This window comes from Accipiter gentilis, chromosome 20 (assembly GCF_929443795.1).
Source record: "Accipiter gentilis chromosome 20, bAccGen1.1, whole genome shotgun sequence".
Taxonomy (NCBI): domain Eukaryota; kingdom Metazoa; phylum Chordata; class Aves; order Accipitriformes; family Accipitridae; genus Astur; species Astur gentilis.
Window position 1 is genome coordinate 24,584,687 of NC_064899.1, and position 14,495 is coordinate 24,599,181.

A 14,495-nucleotide genomic window follows, 5' to 3' on the forward strand; every position below is an offset into this window, starting at 1 on the left:
AGACCATTTGCCTGGTGACTTTTTCCTTTAACCACGTTTAGCCGGAGGAAATTAAGTGCATGATGAAGATAACCTAACATAGGAAATAGCTCTGACAGCCCCAGACTGTGACACTGTTAAATGCATCACTCTGCTTCCTTTATCAGGAAAACTGCCATTAATTGTCAATTTATAATCGGGCAGGTGGTATTTTGGAATTTTGATGATAGATTGTGGGCTAACAGCAAACTGTATTTTTATTTTCAGGCTTTATTTGAGAACATGAATTTAACAACTTAATTATACTGACATTTTCAGGTGCTGATTTGAAAGGGGGTTTGGTGGGGTTTTTCTCTGTTTTTTTAAAGAGATTTAATTAGCTATGGAACTATTACTTACTTCCAGGTATGTTAAAAAAAAAAAAAATCCCTCTTCACTTGAGGGCTACGTGCTGCTGGTCAGAGTTGTCCTTTTTAATTAAGTGTTAAAAATTTCTAATCTGATAGATGTTGTGTCCTCAGAAAAAAAAAAGATGGATCAAGTGAGAATTTCCTTAAACCCAGAAACATCTGTTTAAAAATGTGTGCTGATCATCACCAGGAGAGAGACAGCTGTTTTGCTCTGCTCTTTGTCATCTATCATTAGTCAAATATGGTTCATCCAGAATTTTTTTTTTTTTTTTTGAGACTTTTTCACACTGAAGGATGTGTACCTAACATGTTAGGCAAAGAATAGCGGCTACATACAATGGCCTGTAATTTTTTGCCCTCTCTTTGCTCTTTGTACGAGTGTCTAGTAGCAGAAGAGCTTCTTCTCGCCCCCAAGGTGGGCCCTGGCCATTTTGGGGGAAAGACTTGCACAGGAGCTCAGAAGACCTAGCGTCCTGCCTCTAGCCAAGGCTGGGGCTCCCGTGCTTGGGGGGGGAGGTAGCCAAATTCAGGATTTGTCCCTGTCTTGCTTCTGCGGAGAGTGCCCTGCTGGCTTCTGCTGGATCCAGATGTTCATGGGAGCTGGGAGCCCTCACTCACAGAGGCAACATCTTTATTTTGGGTGAGCTCCCATCTGGGCCCAGCTGGAAGCTGTGTGGCTACTTTCTTCTCTTCCCCCTCTGTTAGTTTTGAGGATGCTCCATGTCCCGAGGGCTGGAGAGCGGAGCAGCTGGAAGTTTGGAGGCTGCGACTCGCCAGCAAGCCATGCTGGGGTAGCAGGGGGTGCCTGGGGGGGTCAGGATGGTCCTGGTCCTCACCAAGGGCTGGGACTTGGTGGCTCCAGCTGACCCCTGTAACGCGTGTCTATAGGCATTCCAATCACGCGGCTCAAGCTCATAAGCAGTGAAGAAAGATAACGCAGGGGAAACTTAGCACCATCTGAAGTCCCATCGGTGTATATGCACATGTGCGCTAGCAGATATGAGTTAAATATGCTGGTGATGAAGGGCTGGATAAGCTCTTTAAAAAAAAAAAAAAAAGAAAAGGCAAAACAAAACAAAAAAAAGCCAGTGCAAATGGTTAAGGTCTCTGTCCTGCAGTGGGAGACAGCAGGGATGCTTTGGGGGATGGACGTGAGAGCTGCAATGCCTGAGGATCCACAAGCGCGCTGGGTTAGTGTGTGGATCGCTGGGACGGAAAAACGGAGTATTCAGTCTCCAGCTGGATACGTGCTTGTAATATCCCGTGTGGAAGCTCTTCTGCATCCTTTCATCCCCCAGCCAGCTCATCTCAGCCGTGGTTCAGGCTGCTCAGACTCTTCCTTGCACCAGGGCTCTAGCAGCGAGGCGGGCAACCGGTAAATCCCAAGCGGCCGCCTCCTCGCCGGCCGGGACAAGGGCTCGCTAGCCCTTCAGCTTCCTCGCCTGCATGCCGCGGCGGGACGAGCCCTCTCGCCGTGGCAGGTAGCCCCGGTCCGTGGTGACAACAGAGAGTCGAGGACCGTGATTTTCTTCTTGCTGGTCGTCTTGTGGAGGGTGATGGGAAAGATAATAAAGTTTGATGTACGAGGGCAGTGTAGCGTGTTGCGGTTGCGCCGTTTAACTACTTGTAAAAGCGTTTGAAGGACACCCTGGCGAGGAGAATTCACCCAAGGAAGGAATATACGCTACACACAAAATCAGTGTTTTCATCGTGAAGCTTTTTGCTTCGATTTTAAGATCAATACATTTGTCTCAGGCCTACTGTTTCTACAGTGCTTGTTTCTTTTTCATTCTTTTCAAGCCAAAGCATCAACTTGGCATTTCTTACAGCCAAGCTCTCTTGACTATTTTCAGTGTGGTTTTACACTGGAAGTGGGTTTCTAAGAATGACGTTTCCCCACCATCGCATGCTGTCGGGCCTGTTTGCTTGCGTGATGGTAATGAGTCCTTAATATTTTAGTTAATTGCAGAGTTAATACGGGGCCGGAAGAATGAGCTGGATTTTCTTTGGGCTTGCGCGTCATCGTTAGCAGGATTTGTAAGCGAGTTCTGACTTCAGAGCTTGCTCCCTTGCAGTGCATGAACCAGAAAGGGATCGGCTTCTCTTTGAGGCTGTCTGACGTGTTTTGTGTTGGGAAGGAAGCCGGGAAAGGGCTTTTTTTCTTCTTCCCACTCCCTGTAAACTGAGTAGATTTGTTGAAATCCATTAGATTCATTAAATGCAGAACTCCTCCGGAGCTGGTTTGGCATTCACTTTCACAGCAGAAATCCTTTTCCTTCAATTCCTCTGCGTCTTTCTGCCTACCTTTCCCCTTTTGGTTCAAGAATCAATATATTAGGATATTTGTAAGCTGTGTCTTAACATTTTCCCATTTTGTTTACAAATCGGATAGCATCTGGGCCATCAGATATGCTCGACCCATAAATCTTCATAAAATAACCATTACCTTTTGAATTACTTATGTCACAGCATTATCCATATTGATGAAATTTTAAATGTAAGATGGTGAAGGATGAACTGCGAAACACGGTCTCTAAAGTAATAGTGCTGGATGCTTGTGGTTTGTGATAGTGTACTTGACGTTAATTTTTAATACGTTTTCCTTTCCATTATAGCCCATCCCTGCCAGCCCTTGATTGGCAGCTGCCATCTCACTCAGGACCTTATGAACTGCGTATTGAAGTGCAGCCGAAATCCCACCACCGAGCTCATTACGAGACGGAAGGCAGTCGAGGGGCTGTGAAGGCATCTGCGGGGGGCCACCCTATTGTGCAGGTACCAAAACGTGTTACGAGCAGCACAGGTTGTTTATCTGGGCGCTCTGCGGTGAGCACCCTTTCCTCTCCAAAACCGAAAAGTGACGGGAGATTCTCCCTGTCCTCAAGGATTACTGTGCGTGAGCGCACCTTAGAACATATTTTAAACTGGACGGACCGAGCCTTTGTTAAAAACAAGGCAAGAGCATCCGCTTGCTCTTAGCAACGTGGATATGGCACAAGCGGTTGCTGCTCTGTCCGTGTCCGACTTAGCAAGTGTTCAGCTGGCAGGCGGTGACCGTGGACCTATCTGTGCAGTCAGATTCCAGACATGCAGTTTATACTGAAATCAGCTGGGGACGTGCCTCAGTACATTTAGTCCTTAACTTGCGGTTGGATCTAATCAGAGCTGTGAACACATGTTGGAGGGCAGAGCTGTAGCAGTAATGTGGAAGTATGTTGCTGGTTTGGATGCTGCAGTGAATGCTGAGCAAAGCGAGGCTTTTTGAGTTTCTTGTGTTTAGTTCCTTAAACCCTTCCAGCCGCTCTGGAAAGCATCTGAGGTCTGAATCTAGTTTCATGAATTCTGCCGAACTCTTCAGTTACTGTACATAAAGCATTTAATTCAATAACACTGTAAACTGACCCTTAATTCATTTATATGACTAGCCTCATTCATTTTTAAAGGACTCTTCTCAGGAGTGGGAAGAACCAGATTTAGCAGTTTAAAACGAAAAAAAGAAAAAGTAGCGGGAGAGAGCCAGCTGTGCCTGTCCCTCCTCAGCTGCTTCTTTCTCACCCAGAAGTTAAACTTCCAGTGCCTTCTGTCGGGGTTGTGACCCCCTGTGCGGCAGAGCCCAGGTTTTATCAGCACCGGGGTGCCGTGGGACCCACGGGTGTCAGGGCACCGGCTGCGGGAGGGAGGCAGGCACCGCTGCCGCGCTCGGGCGGTTTGGGTTTATGCCACAGCAATTCGTGTAGGAGCAGCAGCTTGTCGGAAGACCGGGGCGGCTCAAGATGATGTACGGACCACACGTGCAGGGCTCGCGCGCGTTTGTTTATTTGCCGTAAAGCCCTGTTAGCAAACACGTCGTTCGAAGGAACGACGCAAGCCCGAGACGACGCTGGGCAGGGAATGCCGCTGCGGAATTAGCGTGCTGCTGCGGCAGCTGAAAAAGGAAAGTGAGGGGAGTTGTCAGCAGCAAACGCAGTTCGCTCTTGAGCTCTGCCAAAACTCATCAGTGACATGGGATTATGGAAGTCATCTGCTGAAAGACGAAAGGTTTTAGCAGAACGTTTGTGAGTGATACTAAAGAGGGCTTTGTGGCAGACACGCTTGATGACAATTAATACCTACTCTGTTTGTGGCCGATGCAAGGAAATGTAAATGGGGAGGCATCGATTCGCAGCAGCCAGCCTGGCGTTTAAAGTTTCCTACGTGCTTTTTAGAAAGACTGAATGTGATGCCAACATTTAATTGGACTAAATGCGTCCAGACATTTCCCCTCTCGTCCCCTGTCCCGGTCTGTTGGGAGTGAGCGTGCCGCTTCCAAACACAAACAAGTGTCAGAAAAGAGGAGAGGAGAGGAAACTGCGGAAGGGCACGAAAGGAGAGGGGAGGAAGCAGCCAGTCCTAACCCTGTCAATTGGCTCTACCGGTTTAATAAGGATTAATGTATTTTTCAGTCGTTTTATTACAACCCGAACATCCTTTTCTCCAAAAAGAACAGAAACATAAAGAGGGCCAGAGAAAGCTTCTCCATGCTGACATTGCCATCCTGGCCAGAGTTACCTGTTGGAGGAAAGACTCAAAGGCTTCTGACTTAGACCAGGGTTGGATGGATGGATGAAAAGTACTTCCAAAAAGAAAGAAAGTACTTATAAATACATTTTATAAGAGAAATAGTAAGTACTTACAAATAAAGGAGTATTTTAAAAAACAAAAGTACTTATAAATAAATGAAAGGAGGAGGAGGAGGAAATCTACGAAGTAACTTCTGATAAATCAGTGAGTGACAAAAGCTGTAAAAGGCATCTCTGAATCAGCGTATTTCCAGATACAGCAGGTGTTTTGAGTTAGATTTGATTCAGTCCACTGTCTTATACAGAAAGGAACCCAAGCTTCAAAGTTCACACCCAGACGTAAGCTCAAACAGTACCTGAGTGTCTTCAGGTGAGAGTTTTGAATCAAGCTTTTCCCCTCTAATATTTCCCAAGAGTTTTCAGTTGTGTTGACTCAGGGAAACCCCTCATAAAACTGCTCTGACCTCTTGCACTACCCTTTTGTGGGCATCCTGCTTCCCAATCCAGGAGATTTTCTCATGCTAATACCTCCACATATCTGCAGGGCACACTAAGGCAGAGGAGAAGTAAATCCAAAAAGCATCCGCTGCTCATGGCACGGTTCCTCAGCAAAATTGCCGGGAGGTTGCTTTCTCTGCAGCCAGAGCATGTTTATCTTTTTTTTCCAGGCAACATTAGCTTCCTTGCTGATGCTCCATCTCTTCTCGTAGGAGGTGGAAGGTCTGGAGAATCAAAGGTTTCTGAGACGAGCGTGCTGGACGAGGAGGGTGGTGGTGTAGTAGGGCAGGAGTCTCTCGTGCGTGCGATATGAAGTCCAGGGTTGGAAACCAAATTTTTCCTCGGCTCTAGTGGCTCCTCCAGACTGGTGACTTTTCTCTGGAGCTGGAGAGGACCACGTGTAAAGCTGAAGAGCTTTGCGCGGGGACCGGCCAGCATGCTGAGCGCCCGCCGGTGCGTGAGATTCCTCTCCTCTCCCAAACCTGAGCCTGGGAAAAGGCAGGCAGTGCTGACCATGGCAGGCTGCCAGCGGGGTTTGTGCTGACCCGTGGAAGGGGCGACCCTGGTGGGTGCTGGCAGCTGCCCGCGGCGGCAGGGTCTTGCCCCGACCCGGTGCTGGAAGGTGCCACTTGCTCCTTATCATCTCTCCATCACCTGCGTGGGGCTTGCTCATTGGAGGCTCCTGCGGTCTGTCTCCTAGGTGTATTTCATGCCAGCAGGATTTCCTATGGATTTCCTTCTGTGGGATGGCTGCACCCTCCCTTCTGCACTTAGGAACAATACGGTTTTGAGTGCTTCAAGTTGCACCAGGCTAATGAGCCCGGTAACGCAATATTCCTCTCTCTCACATTTCGCCTTTGCCTGTTCGGGTGTTTGGCTGCCGTGGCAGCCCCGAGCTATCGCTGTTCTCGATTGCTAAACGTTTTGAGAGTGGGATGAGCCGGCGCACCTAAGCAAGCTAAAAATGCTGCAGAAGATTGGCAAGTGAGGGGTGCCGGGGAGTGGTGCCGGTGAGCTCATGGCTGGCACCGGCTTTCACCCCTTGGCTCAGGGAAGTATTTTGCAAGTTGTCGTCGCCTTCGGTGATTTCAGAGCGGGGTACTCCCCCCTCTGAGTCAGAATGGTGCCGGTGCCGCAGCTGGCATCGCGTGTTAGGGAGCTGCACGCCGTGCCAGGTGAGGGTGAAACCTGGGACCACTTTGGGGAGCGAAATCACGCCCGTGAGCATCCTGCTGGCACCTCCGCTTTTGCAGGAGTTCACGACTCGGGTGAGGATTTCTCTGAATGAAGCAAGATGAAGTGAATAGGGACTTTAGGAAACCCACAGAGTTAGCTAGCTACAGCCATATTTTAAGTGAGGTGAACTTAATTCAAGGGGTTTACATCCAGAACATCTTAAAAACGTCCTCCATTTGGACCTGTCTCCCTTTCTTCATTTTGAGAGTGGTGGTGAGGAGTTGCACAAGATGGGGGTTACATTCCAGCCAGAGATGGCTCTGTTTCAGCTGCAGGTAAGTAATCTGGCAGATAAAAGTTTGGGCGCCCTGGGGAGGGATGGCACCAGATTATATATATATATGGTCTATAGATATTCTAATTAATAACTCATCTTTGGAATAAGTCAAGCACTTTGGCTGCCTGCAATGGAATTTTTACAAGCAGGGTGCGGTGTATCTGTGAGATAAAATCCAAATACTCAAGAATGTTTAATTAAAGTGTGTGATGTACTCCCATAGAAGACTGGACCAAATGGTGAAAGAAAATATTCACATGCACAGAATAGCCTAGTAAGCACTTTCAAAAGTCATGACTATTATTCAGTTTTTTGACACAAAATATGCCAGGAATTTTCTTCAACATCACTCTTGACGTGAGGTAGATAAATCGGTTAAGAAAAGGGAAGAAAAGGAGTTGGAGGGGTTTTCCTTTTTTATCTAGGTAACCGGTACTAGCCGGAATTTGTTTTCCTCTTGGAAAATTAAGTTAATATTGATGATACAGTGAATGCTGCCTTGCTTTTCACTGTATCGCTTTGCAGTGAGATGATGGAGGTTGTGTATGGCTTGGGCGCTCCAGTACAGAATTTCACCTGAGCCTGTGAACAGATGAATAGTCTGAACTCCCTCATTTTAAAGGCAAAACAATGATTTGTCTGCTGATTTCCATAGTCACAGTGTTGTCTGTGCCAGGAGACTTGCTCACAGGAGTTGGCTGTGTCGCTTCTCGACAAGATCTCAAGTAGGCACTTTGGGTCTGATTTTCAAAGGCCTTGAGGCATATGTTGGGATTTTTAAATCCCCTTCTGACTAACAAGTGTCAAACTCTTCTCTAAAGCAATTGCCGCCTCGGTATTTTTGTACGCCACCATAATTAGGCACCAAGACACCTCTGAGCTATTTGTGCACCCTGGTAACACGCGGAGCGTGTTAGCGTTTGTTTTGCATGGATCAGTTGGTTTTGTTGCTTTTGGATAACGAGCTCAAGTAGCCCGGGTCCAGGTGCTGGCCACCACAGGTATCTGTCAGAGGCCTTTCATCTTCCCGATCCAAGAGCTATGAATACCTTTTGCAAACCCCTCGGGGAAGTGAAAGCCTTGTCGATCAAACCGCTGTAACTTCAGGGGGTAGCAGGCGGTCCAGGGAGCTGCAAATGCATTCAGGTTGGGGCTTGGTTTTTTAACATCAGAGTCTCGGACAGCACTTCTCACGCACCCGGCTTCACAAATAGTTAACGGCGTGAGGTAATAGGGTTGTGCAGCTACACAGAAGGCGAGATGGGAAGAAAAGAGGCATGAAGAGCTAAAGGAAAAGACTGGAAAGAGGTGTTCACCATTGATGACAGGAGGGAGATGAAGGGATAAGGAAGCTGAGAGGAAGGCTCTTCCAGGCAGCGGGGCAGGTCCTTCGCAGCAACGCTCTGATGCTGCATGGCAAGCGTGAGCCCATGGTTAATTTTTAAGTACATAGTATGGGACTTCTCACACACCTGCAGCGCATGCGTAAGTGCTTTTCTTGGTGGGGGTCCCCCAGTGCTGCGAGTTTGTTTTAAACAACACGGCTGCCACCATTGCTGGGTGAGTCAAGGGAATTGGAAGGAAAACAGTCCCTGGTGGGTCCAGCTCATGGCCATCTGACACCTGACCATGAGGAGTGGATGTGGAAAAAATGGTGTTAGCTGCTTTCCCCTTCCTTCTCTGGGTCTGTCAGGGCAGAGAAGAGGGCATATTCTTGTTAGCAAGCAGTGATTCAACTTGTCATGCGGCGGTGGACTTCCTCTCTGTGCTGCTCTTAAATTCTTTTCAGAAGACAGCGTCACCCTTTTATCCAGATGGAAATATAATCCTTTCTTATGGTGAGGATATAAAGACATTGGCAAGCACCTGTTAGCCAGGTTGCAATTAATAGCACAAAGCCACGCAACCATACAACAAACCAGACAGGGAGCCTACACTTTATAGCCTTGTTTTAGACAGCCGGTACTTCTTAAGAATAAATCTAAGCTGAATGGCTTTCTCACTTCTTGCATCTGTATAGTTAAAGCTAACCTCAAACTAGCAGACAGATAATCAAAACTGAAAAGTAGAATGATTTGGCAGGTGTTTTAAGGCTGCTATTGCTTCTATAAATCCAACAAATGGAAGAAAGCCCATTGAAAGCTTTTTATCGCGGTTTTTCATCGTTAGAAGATCATATTTTGGGAATGGGGGAGTTTCTCTTTTTTTGGTATTTCAGATGAAGTTGGTCCCACGGGGTAGGTCCACAGCCGCAGCCGTATAAGTAGCTTACGGCCTCCCTGAGAAGGGCCAAGTCCAGAAGGGAGCCGTTCTGGAAAGTGTGCTGCTGTCAGCCGGTGAAGATTTCATGACCCCGAGAATGCAACTTCAGCTCTGATTTACGAGCAGTCCTGGGGACAGGCCTCTGCTGTTCGGTGCAACAGCACTTTCCAAAAGAAAAACGAAATTTCCACCAGCCAACGCTCCTGGGATGCGCTCTGCTCTCCTTTAAAAATGATACCTCGCCCACGCTCGGCCTGACGGACGCCACTGTACATATCCCGGCTGTTAGGATGCCGAGATATTCAATCTGGCTTTCCAGCCCGGAGGATTTAGCCCAACATCCTAGGTTTGTCTTCAGTTTGGACTCGCTGGCTGCCGGGATAGCAGAAGTTAGTGGTGGCCTTGAAGGAGGAGGGTCTGGAAAGTGTTCGTGCTCCTCCACCGTTGCTGTCTCCATTCCCTCGGGAAAGGGGATGACGAACGATATCAGCTCCCGGCTTTCCTTTTCCTTGGCCTCTCCCTGTTTCTCTTCTGCCTCGTCCTTTGTGACAAGGGAGTTGGTGGCATTGCTCTCGCTGCGTGGGGTATCTTCTAGCTGTCTGCTGGTGGTGGTTGATAAGGCAAAGACCTTCTTGGTTAGACCTGGGAAGGAAGCAGAGGAATCATCGTTATCTCCACCGCTGCTCACGGAGCCATCCTTTCTGCGTCCCTTGTCGGGCTGGTTTTGGTGACCAGCAGCGCGCGCACCCCGAGTGTCTAGAAACAACGGGACCGAAGTCTCTGCAAGACCAAGAAAGACGGAACATAAATGTAGTAGGCTTTCTTTTACTCTTCATTTACTTTGTCCTCAGGTCTCGCGCTGCATCCTTTCAGTCAGTGAATTGTTTGCAGTGTGGACAGAGTTTTTTCTGCACGTCACCTGAAAGGGCTATTCATCCTTATTTTGGAAGCGTACCTCAAAAACGTGTATCACGGCTCTCCAGGGAGGAATCAGGACTCATCCTTGACTGTTTGAGTGCTATGCTTTTTTTTGTCCTTTCCACCCCTTTTGCCCCCTGCTTAATACAGCATCACTCCTGCTAAAAGTCGCAGACACCATGTCTCTTGCTCTGTCTCCAAATTTTCTTTCTAGAAGTTGTCATTCCCCTTTACTGCAAGCGGTCAGGTCTCAAGCAAGATAAGAAAAATCCCCCTTGCTTTGTTTTTTCTACATAACTAAAGTGCAAGTGTGTCTGTGGGCCTGGGGAGTATCTGTCAGTGGGTGGTGTTCAGAGAAGATGGAAACAAAAAAATTAATATAATCAGGAGTTGAAATAGGTGATTTCTTTGCAGCGGTGTGTTAGGAAAATACCTGCACGAGCTGCAGCAGCCCCGCAAAGGCGTTTGTGGTGCTGCTAGTGAGGCTGCTGCAAATGTGCTTACAAAGCTAAATGTTCCCGGTTCCTTCCTTTTTACTCTCTGTAAAGATCTGCTAGAGCTCAAGAGCCCGTAGTGTGATCTGTTTGCTCTTGTATTTCTTTTTTTAAAAAGTATTAGAAAGAAATGGTTCAGCTTAAGTGATACAAGAAGAGAAAAACAACAGCCAGTGAGATTCCTGAGGGTTTTGGCACATTTGAAAGCTTAAAAAATGGTCGTAATGTAAAAACAAAAATTGGCAATTGCTTAATTCATGCTCTAATAGATCTTTGTCTTTTGGGAACATTATTCGAATGCCTGAGCTATTCATGTTAAAAAATGGCCCCTGCATCTGCATAGTGGTTGCTCTCTCACAAGGACAATTGGTGGTGGTGGCAGTGGGGGGTTTTTTCCCAGTAAATTTGTGGGGAACACCTAGAAGTGATGAGAGGCACAGAATCAGAAGGCCGCAGGTTTGCAGACCTCTCTGAGCTTCAGCAGCTCTTCTGCCCTCCCAGCATCTGAGAAGGAGCTGCAGGTGCTTTTGGTTAGCCAAAAGAGGCTACCAGTATTGCTACAAATGGGTGCCTGCTTTTCTAAAGAAAAATACAACATGGGTAGACCTTTTGCTTGCCTCAAATTACCAGACTTCAGCTGCAAAAAAAAAACCCCAACACCAAACCACGTTCAAAGCAGCTCCTGAAGTCAATCAGCTTAGCCTGTTTAGTTCAAGCGCGTGCTTAGGAGTTTGCTGACCCTTAGTTTAGCTGTTTTTGAGAAAGTAAGAGGTAAGATGCTGAGGACTGGGTTTAAAATGGCTTTACAGGGAGATTCAGATGATACGTGAGGCTGTGGTCTGGGCGTGAACCACAGTTGTTACTTGACTTAGTTTTGGTTGCAGCTGAGAAGACCTACACCAAAGTTACCAATCAGCAAATCTGCTCTAGACTTGTCAGATTACTGCATATTGACACGTGCCCAAAAGCTGAAATGAAACACGGTTGAAATTAAAATGCAGCTTTACCAAAAGCCAGATGCTTCATTATGAGCTGAGCTAACTTACCTGCCAAATACTGCTAACCTGCATGAGGCAGGTGATTAATTTTTTACAAGTCTGCTTTGGCAACTAGACATCTGTCCTCTATTCCTAAAAGTAATATCTCAGGGCAAACGATTTTTTTTTTCTCTTGGTACTCCGAATTACATAAAACATATATATCATGAAAATTATATTGTGTGCATTCTGTATGAAGATACACTGGGGGCCAGTATTTCAGATCACTTTCACACCAATGTAACGCCATTGGAATAATTTCTGGTTTTATACTTTCTAATTTTTATGTGTAAGAAGAGTAAAAAAATCACATCCGTAACATACCTTGTAATCTGGAATGTCAGTATATGTGGTTATAATATAGATTTTCCATTTTAATCAGTCATCGTTCCAACTAACAGGCTGAATCAGTGGAAAATATGGTGTCAAATTACTCAGTTGGTCTCTCGAAGTAACGTTGCAGCTTTCATTATGAGCAGGGGTTTATCATTTCTTTCCTAGTGAAGAATAGCTCGAGATCTTCTTTGATGCGTGCCATGAAAGGGAGATGATCCATTTCAGCATCTGCTATATACATACACATAAGTAAAATACGTTGCATGCTGTCAGTGCAGGGAAATCAAATAAACTTTCTCCTCCCTCCACATGTTTAAGAAATAATTTAGCAGGAGTTGCATATTTTCACTGAAACAGTTGAAACACGCTAGTGATCAATTTACTTGCACATGGTAAAAATAATACAGGTTGCAGACAGATTTGTAATACAGTTTTTAAACACCTGTTTTTAATGTTTCAGTACCCAATAAAGCGGAGGAACTCCTGCTTTTGGTTTGCATGCAGACACTATGTACATTAGGATTTAAAAGTCTACTGCCTAGGTTTCAAATGCAGCCCTGTTCAGAGCAGTAAACAACACTTGCAGGCACAGCGTGGGTACGTTTTGGGGAGTTCCTTGGCACTTCAGTTACAGATGCTGAAGTCCCCCTCGATGAGTTTGGCTCCTTGGGGTGCTGATAATACGGTGTTACTACCAAACGTGAATCCTGGCGAAAACCCATCGTCCTCACCGGGAAGGGAGCTCCTCCCTTGCCACTCGCAATCCTATTTCTGTAAAAACATTGCTGGTCCAGTTCTGTGTAATGTAAGGGAAAAAATGTAAAAGAGATTGAGCAAAGTGATCTTTCTATTACAGCGCAACAGAGCACTTAAGTACATCCTTAAATTTTCATAAACTGGGCGTAAATGTTGAACAAGTGCTTAAGTCTTCTACCAAGAAAGGATACATTGATCAACTGGCAATTAATTGTGTCACTTATTGCCGCTCAGGTTACTCAGCTGCAAAATCTGGATTAAGACACTTTCACTGCCTTGCACGGGTGGGTGTTACAAGAGATTGGGTGTCACGTGTGAGCGTGTGGGGCTGCCAACTGCCCGAAAATAGCATGAGAAAGGGGAGCAAGTTGCAGCATCTCTGCTCGGTTCTTGCAGACCTCTTTGCTGCTTCTCAGGAGATCCATTAGGTTTTCTCTCTTAAAAATCTGGTGCACTTTGGGCATCGGTTGCAGGTTCCCCGTGTGTTGCTGCTTCCTTCTGATGGTCTTCAGGTGAATGCTATTAACTGGAACCTCCTTTTCCTCTGCCTTCAGTCCCTTTGGTTTTGGGATCCTTTAGGATGATTGCATCTTCTTCTTCTTCTTCTGCCACCGTTATGCCTGCCCACATCTAATGGGCGTGAAGTCCCTGTGTTTCTGAAGCTTTTACTGGGTGTCTTGGCAGCAAGTCAGGCATAATGATGCTAGAGCCAAGCTTCCCATCGCCGTCCAAAATCTTCTCGTTACTTTCCTTTGTCTTTGGGCAAACTGCACCTTTCTTCATGTCATTTCAGTCTGTAATTTAGACCGGTCACCGAAGTCTGCTATATTTAGCTGATTCCTGTGCCTGCATCAAAATAGCAGTATCGGCGTACCATGCGTGTTCCGCGCAGGACGCGGATGCCCATACTTGCCGTACGTAGTAAGCTGCGCGTTCCCATCCCCTCGGCTCTCTGCCCGTGAAAGGGCAGCGGCTAGCGTTCGGGAAGCCCGCAGCGTATCGTGGCTGTGCAAATAGATAAATAGCGTGAAGGGAGCGGGTCGGAAGGGAGATCACGTTTCGTTGCTGGAGAGCTGCTCGGAGCCGAGCCATGCGTGAAGCTCAGGCGCAAAGGGTCAGCCCCGAGTTTTCATCCCCCTCTTCGGTCTTCTGCACCCGAGGCCGACGCTTGGTTTAGAGCCGCAAGGAGAGAGACCCCCCGAGCCGGTCGCGACATGTCGGGATCAAGAAGCTCGAGCGGGGCGGAGGAGGGAACGCGAAGCGCCCGTTTCGGAGGAGAGACCGACCGTTGCCAAAAGCCAGCGCTGGCGAGCGGGTTGGCGCGCGCCGGCGGGGCGCTGGATGCGACCGCGGGGCGAGGGGAACGGGCGCTGCGTGGGTGCTGCCGGCGGCGTGCCTGGCACGGCGGGCAGCACCGGGGCCGGCGGTGGGGGGCCGAGCTCCCGCCGCCATCCCTCCCCTTCGTTCCCTGCAGATCTTGGCCCGGCACGTTGTTGTTATGATCGCTATGGAAATAATTTCAATGTGTTTTGTAGTTCTGAGATGCTGCGTCTTGCGTTGTTTGGCCGGAAAGCTGCTTGACTGGTTTTAGAGGGTGGCTGTACATGCATAAACACTGGCTGATTTTTTTCGGGGTGGAAAGTAGGAGATTCGCAGCATGGTTTTAATTAGAATCGCTCATTTAGTCTTTCACTGCAGTGTGTTCTTTAGTTGAAAGATAATTTAATTTTCTT

At 47.3% G+C, this 14,495-nt stretch overlaps 1 protein-coding gene across 4 annotated transcripts in view; it reads left to right on the plus strand.

Moving 5' to 3' along the window:
• NFATC1 (nuclear factor of activated T cells 1) overlaps positions 1–14,495 on the plus strand; it is a 114,976-nt gene that overhangs the window by 16,437 nt on the left and 84,044 nt on the right. For all 4 annotated transcript variants that reach the window (XM_049824043.1, XM_049824045.1, XM_049824046.1 and 1 more), the window contains exon 3: positions 3,005–3,164. In XM_049824043.1, coding sequence (XP_049680000.1) covers positions 3,005–3,164 — 160 coding nt within the window. The remainder of the gene's footprint in view (positions 1–3,004; positions 3,165–14,495) is intronic.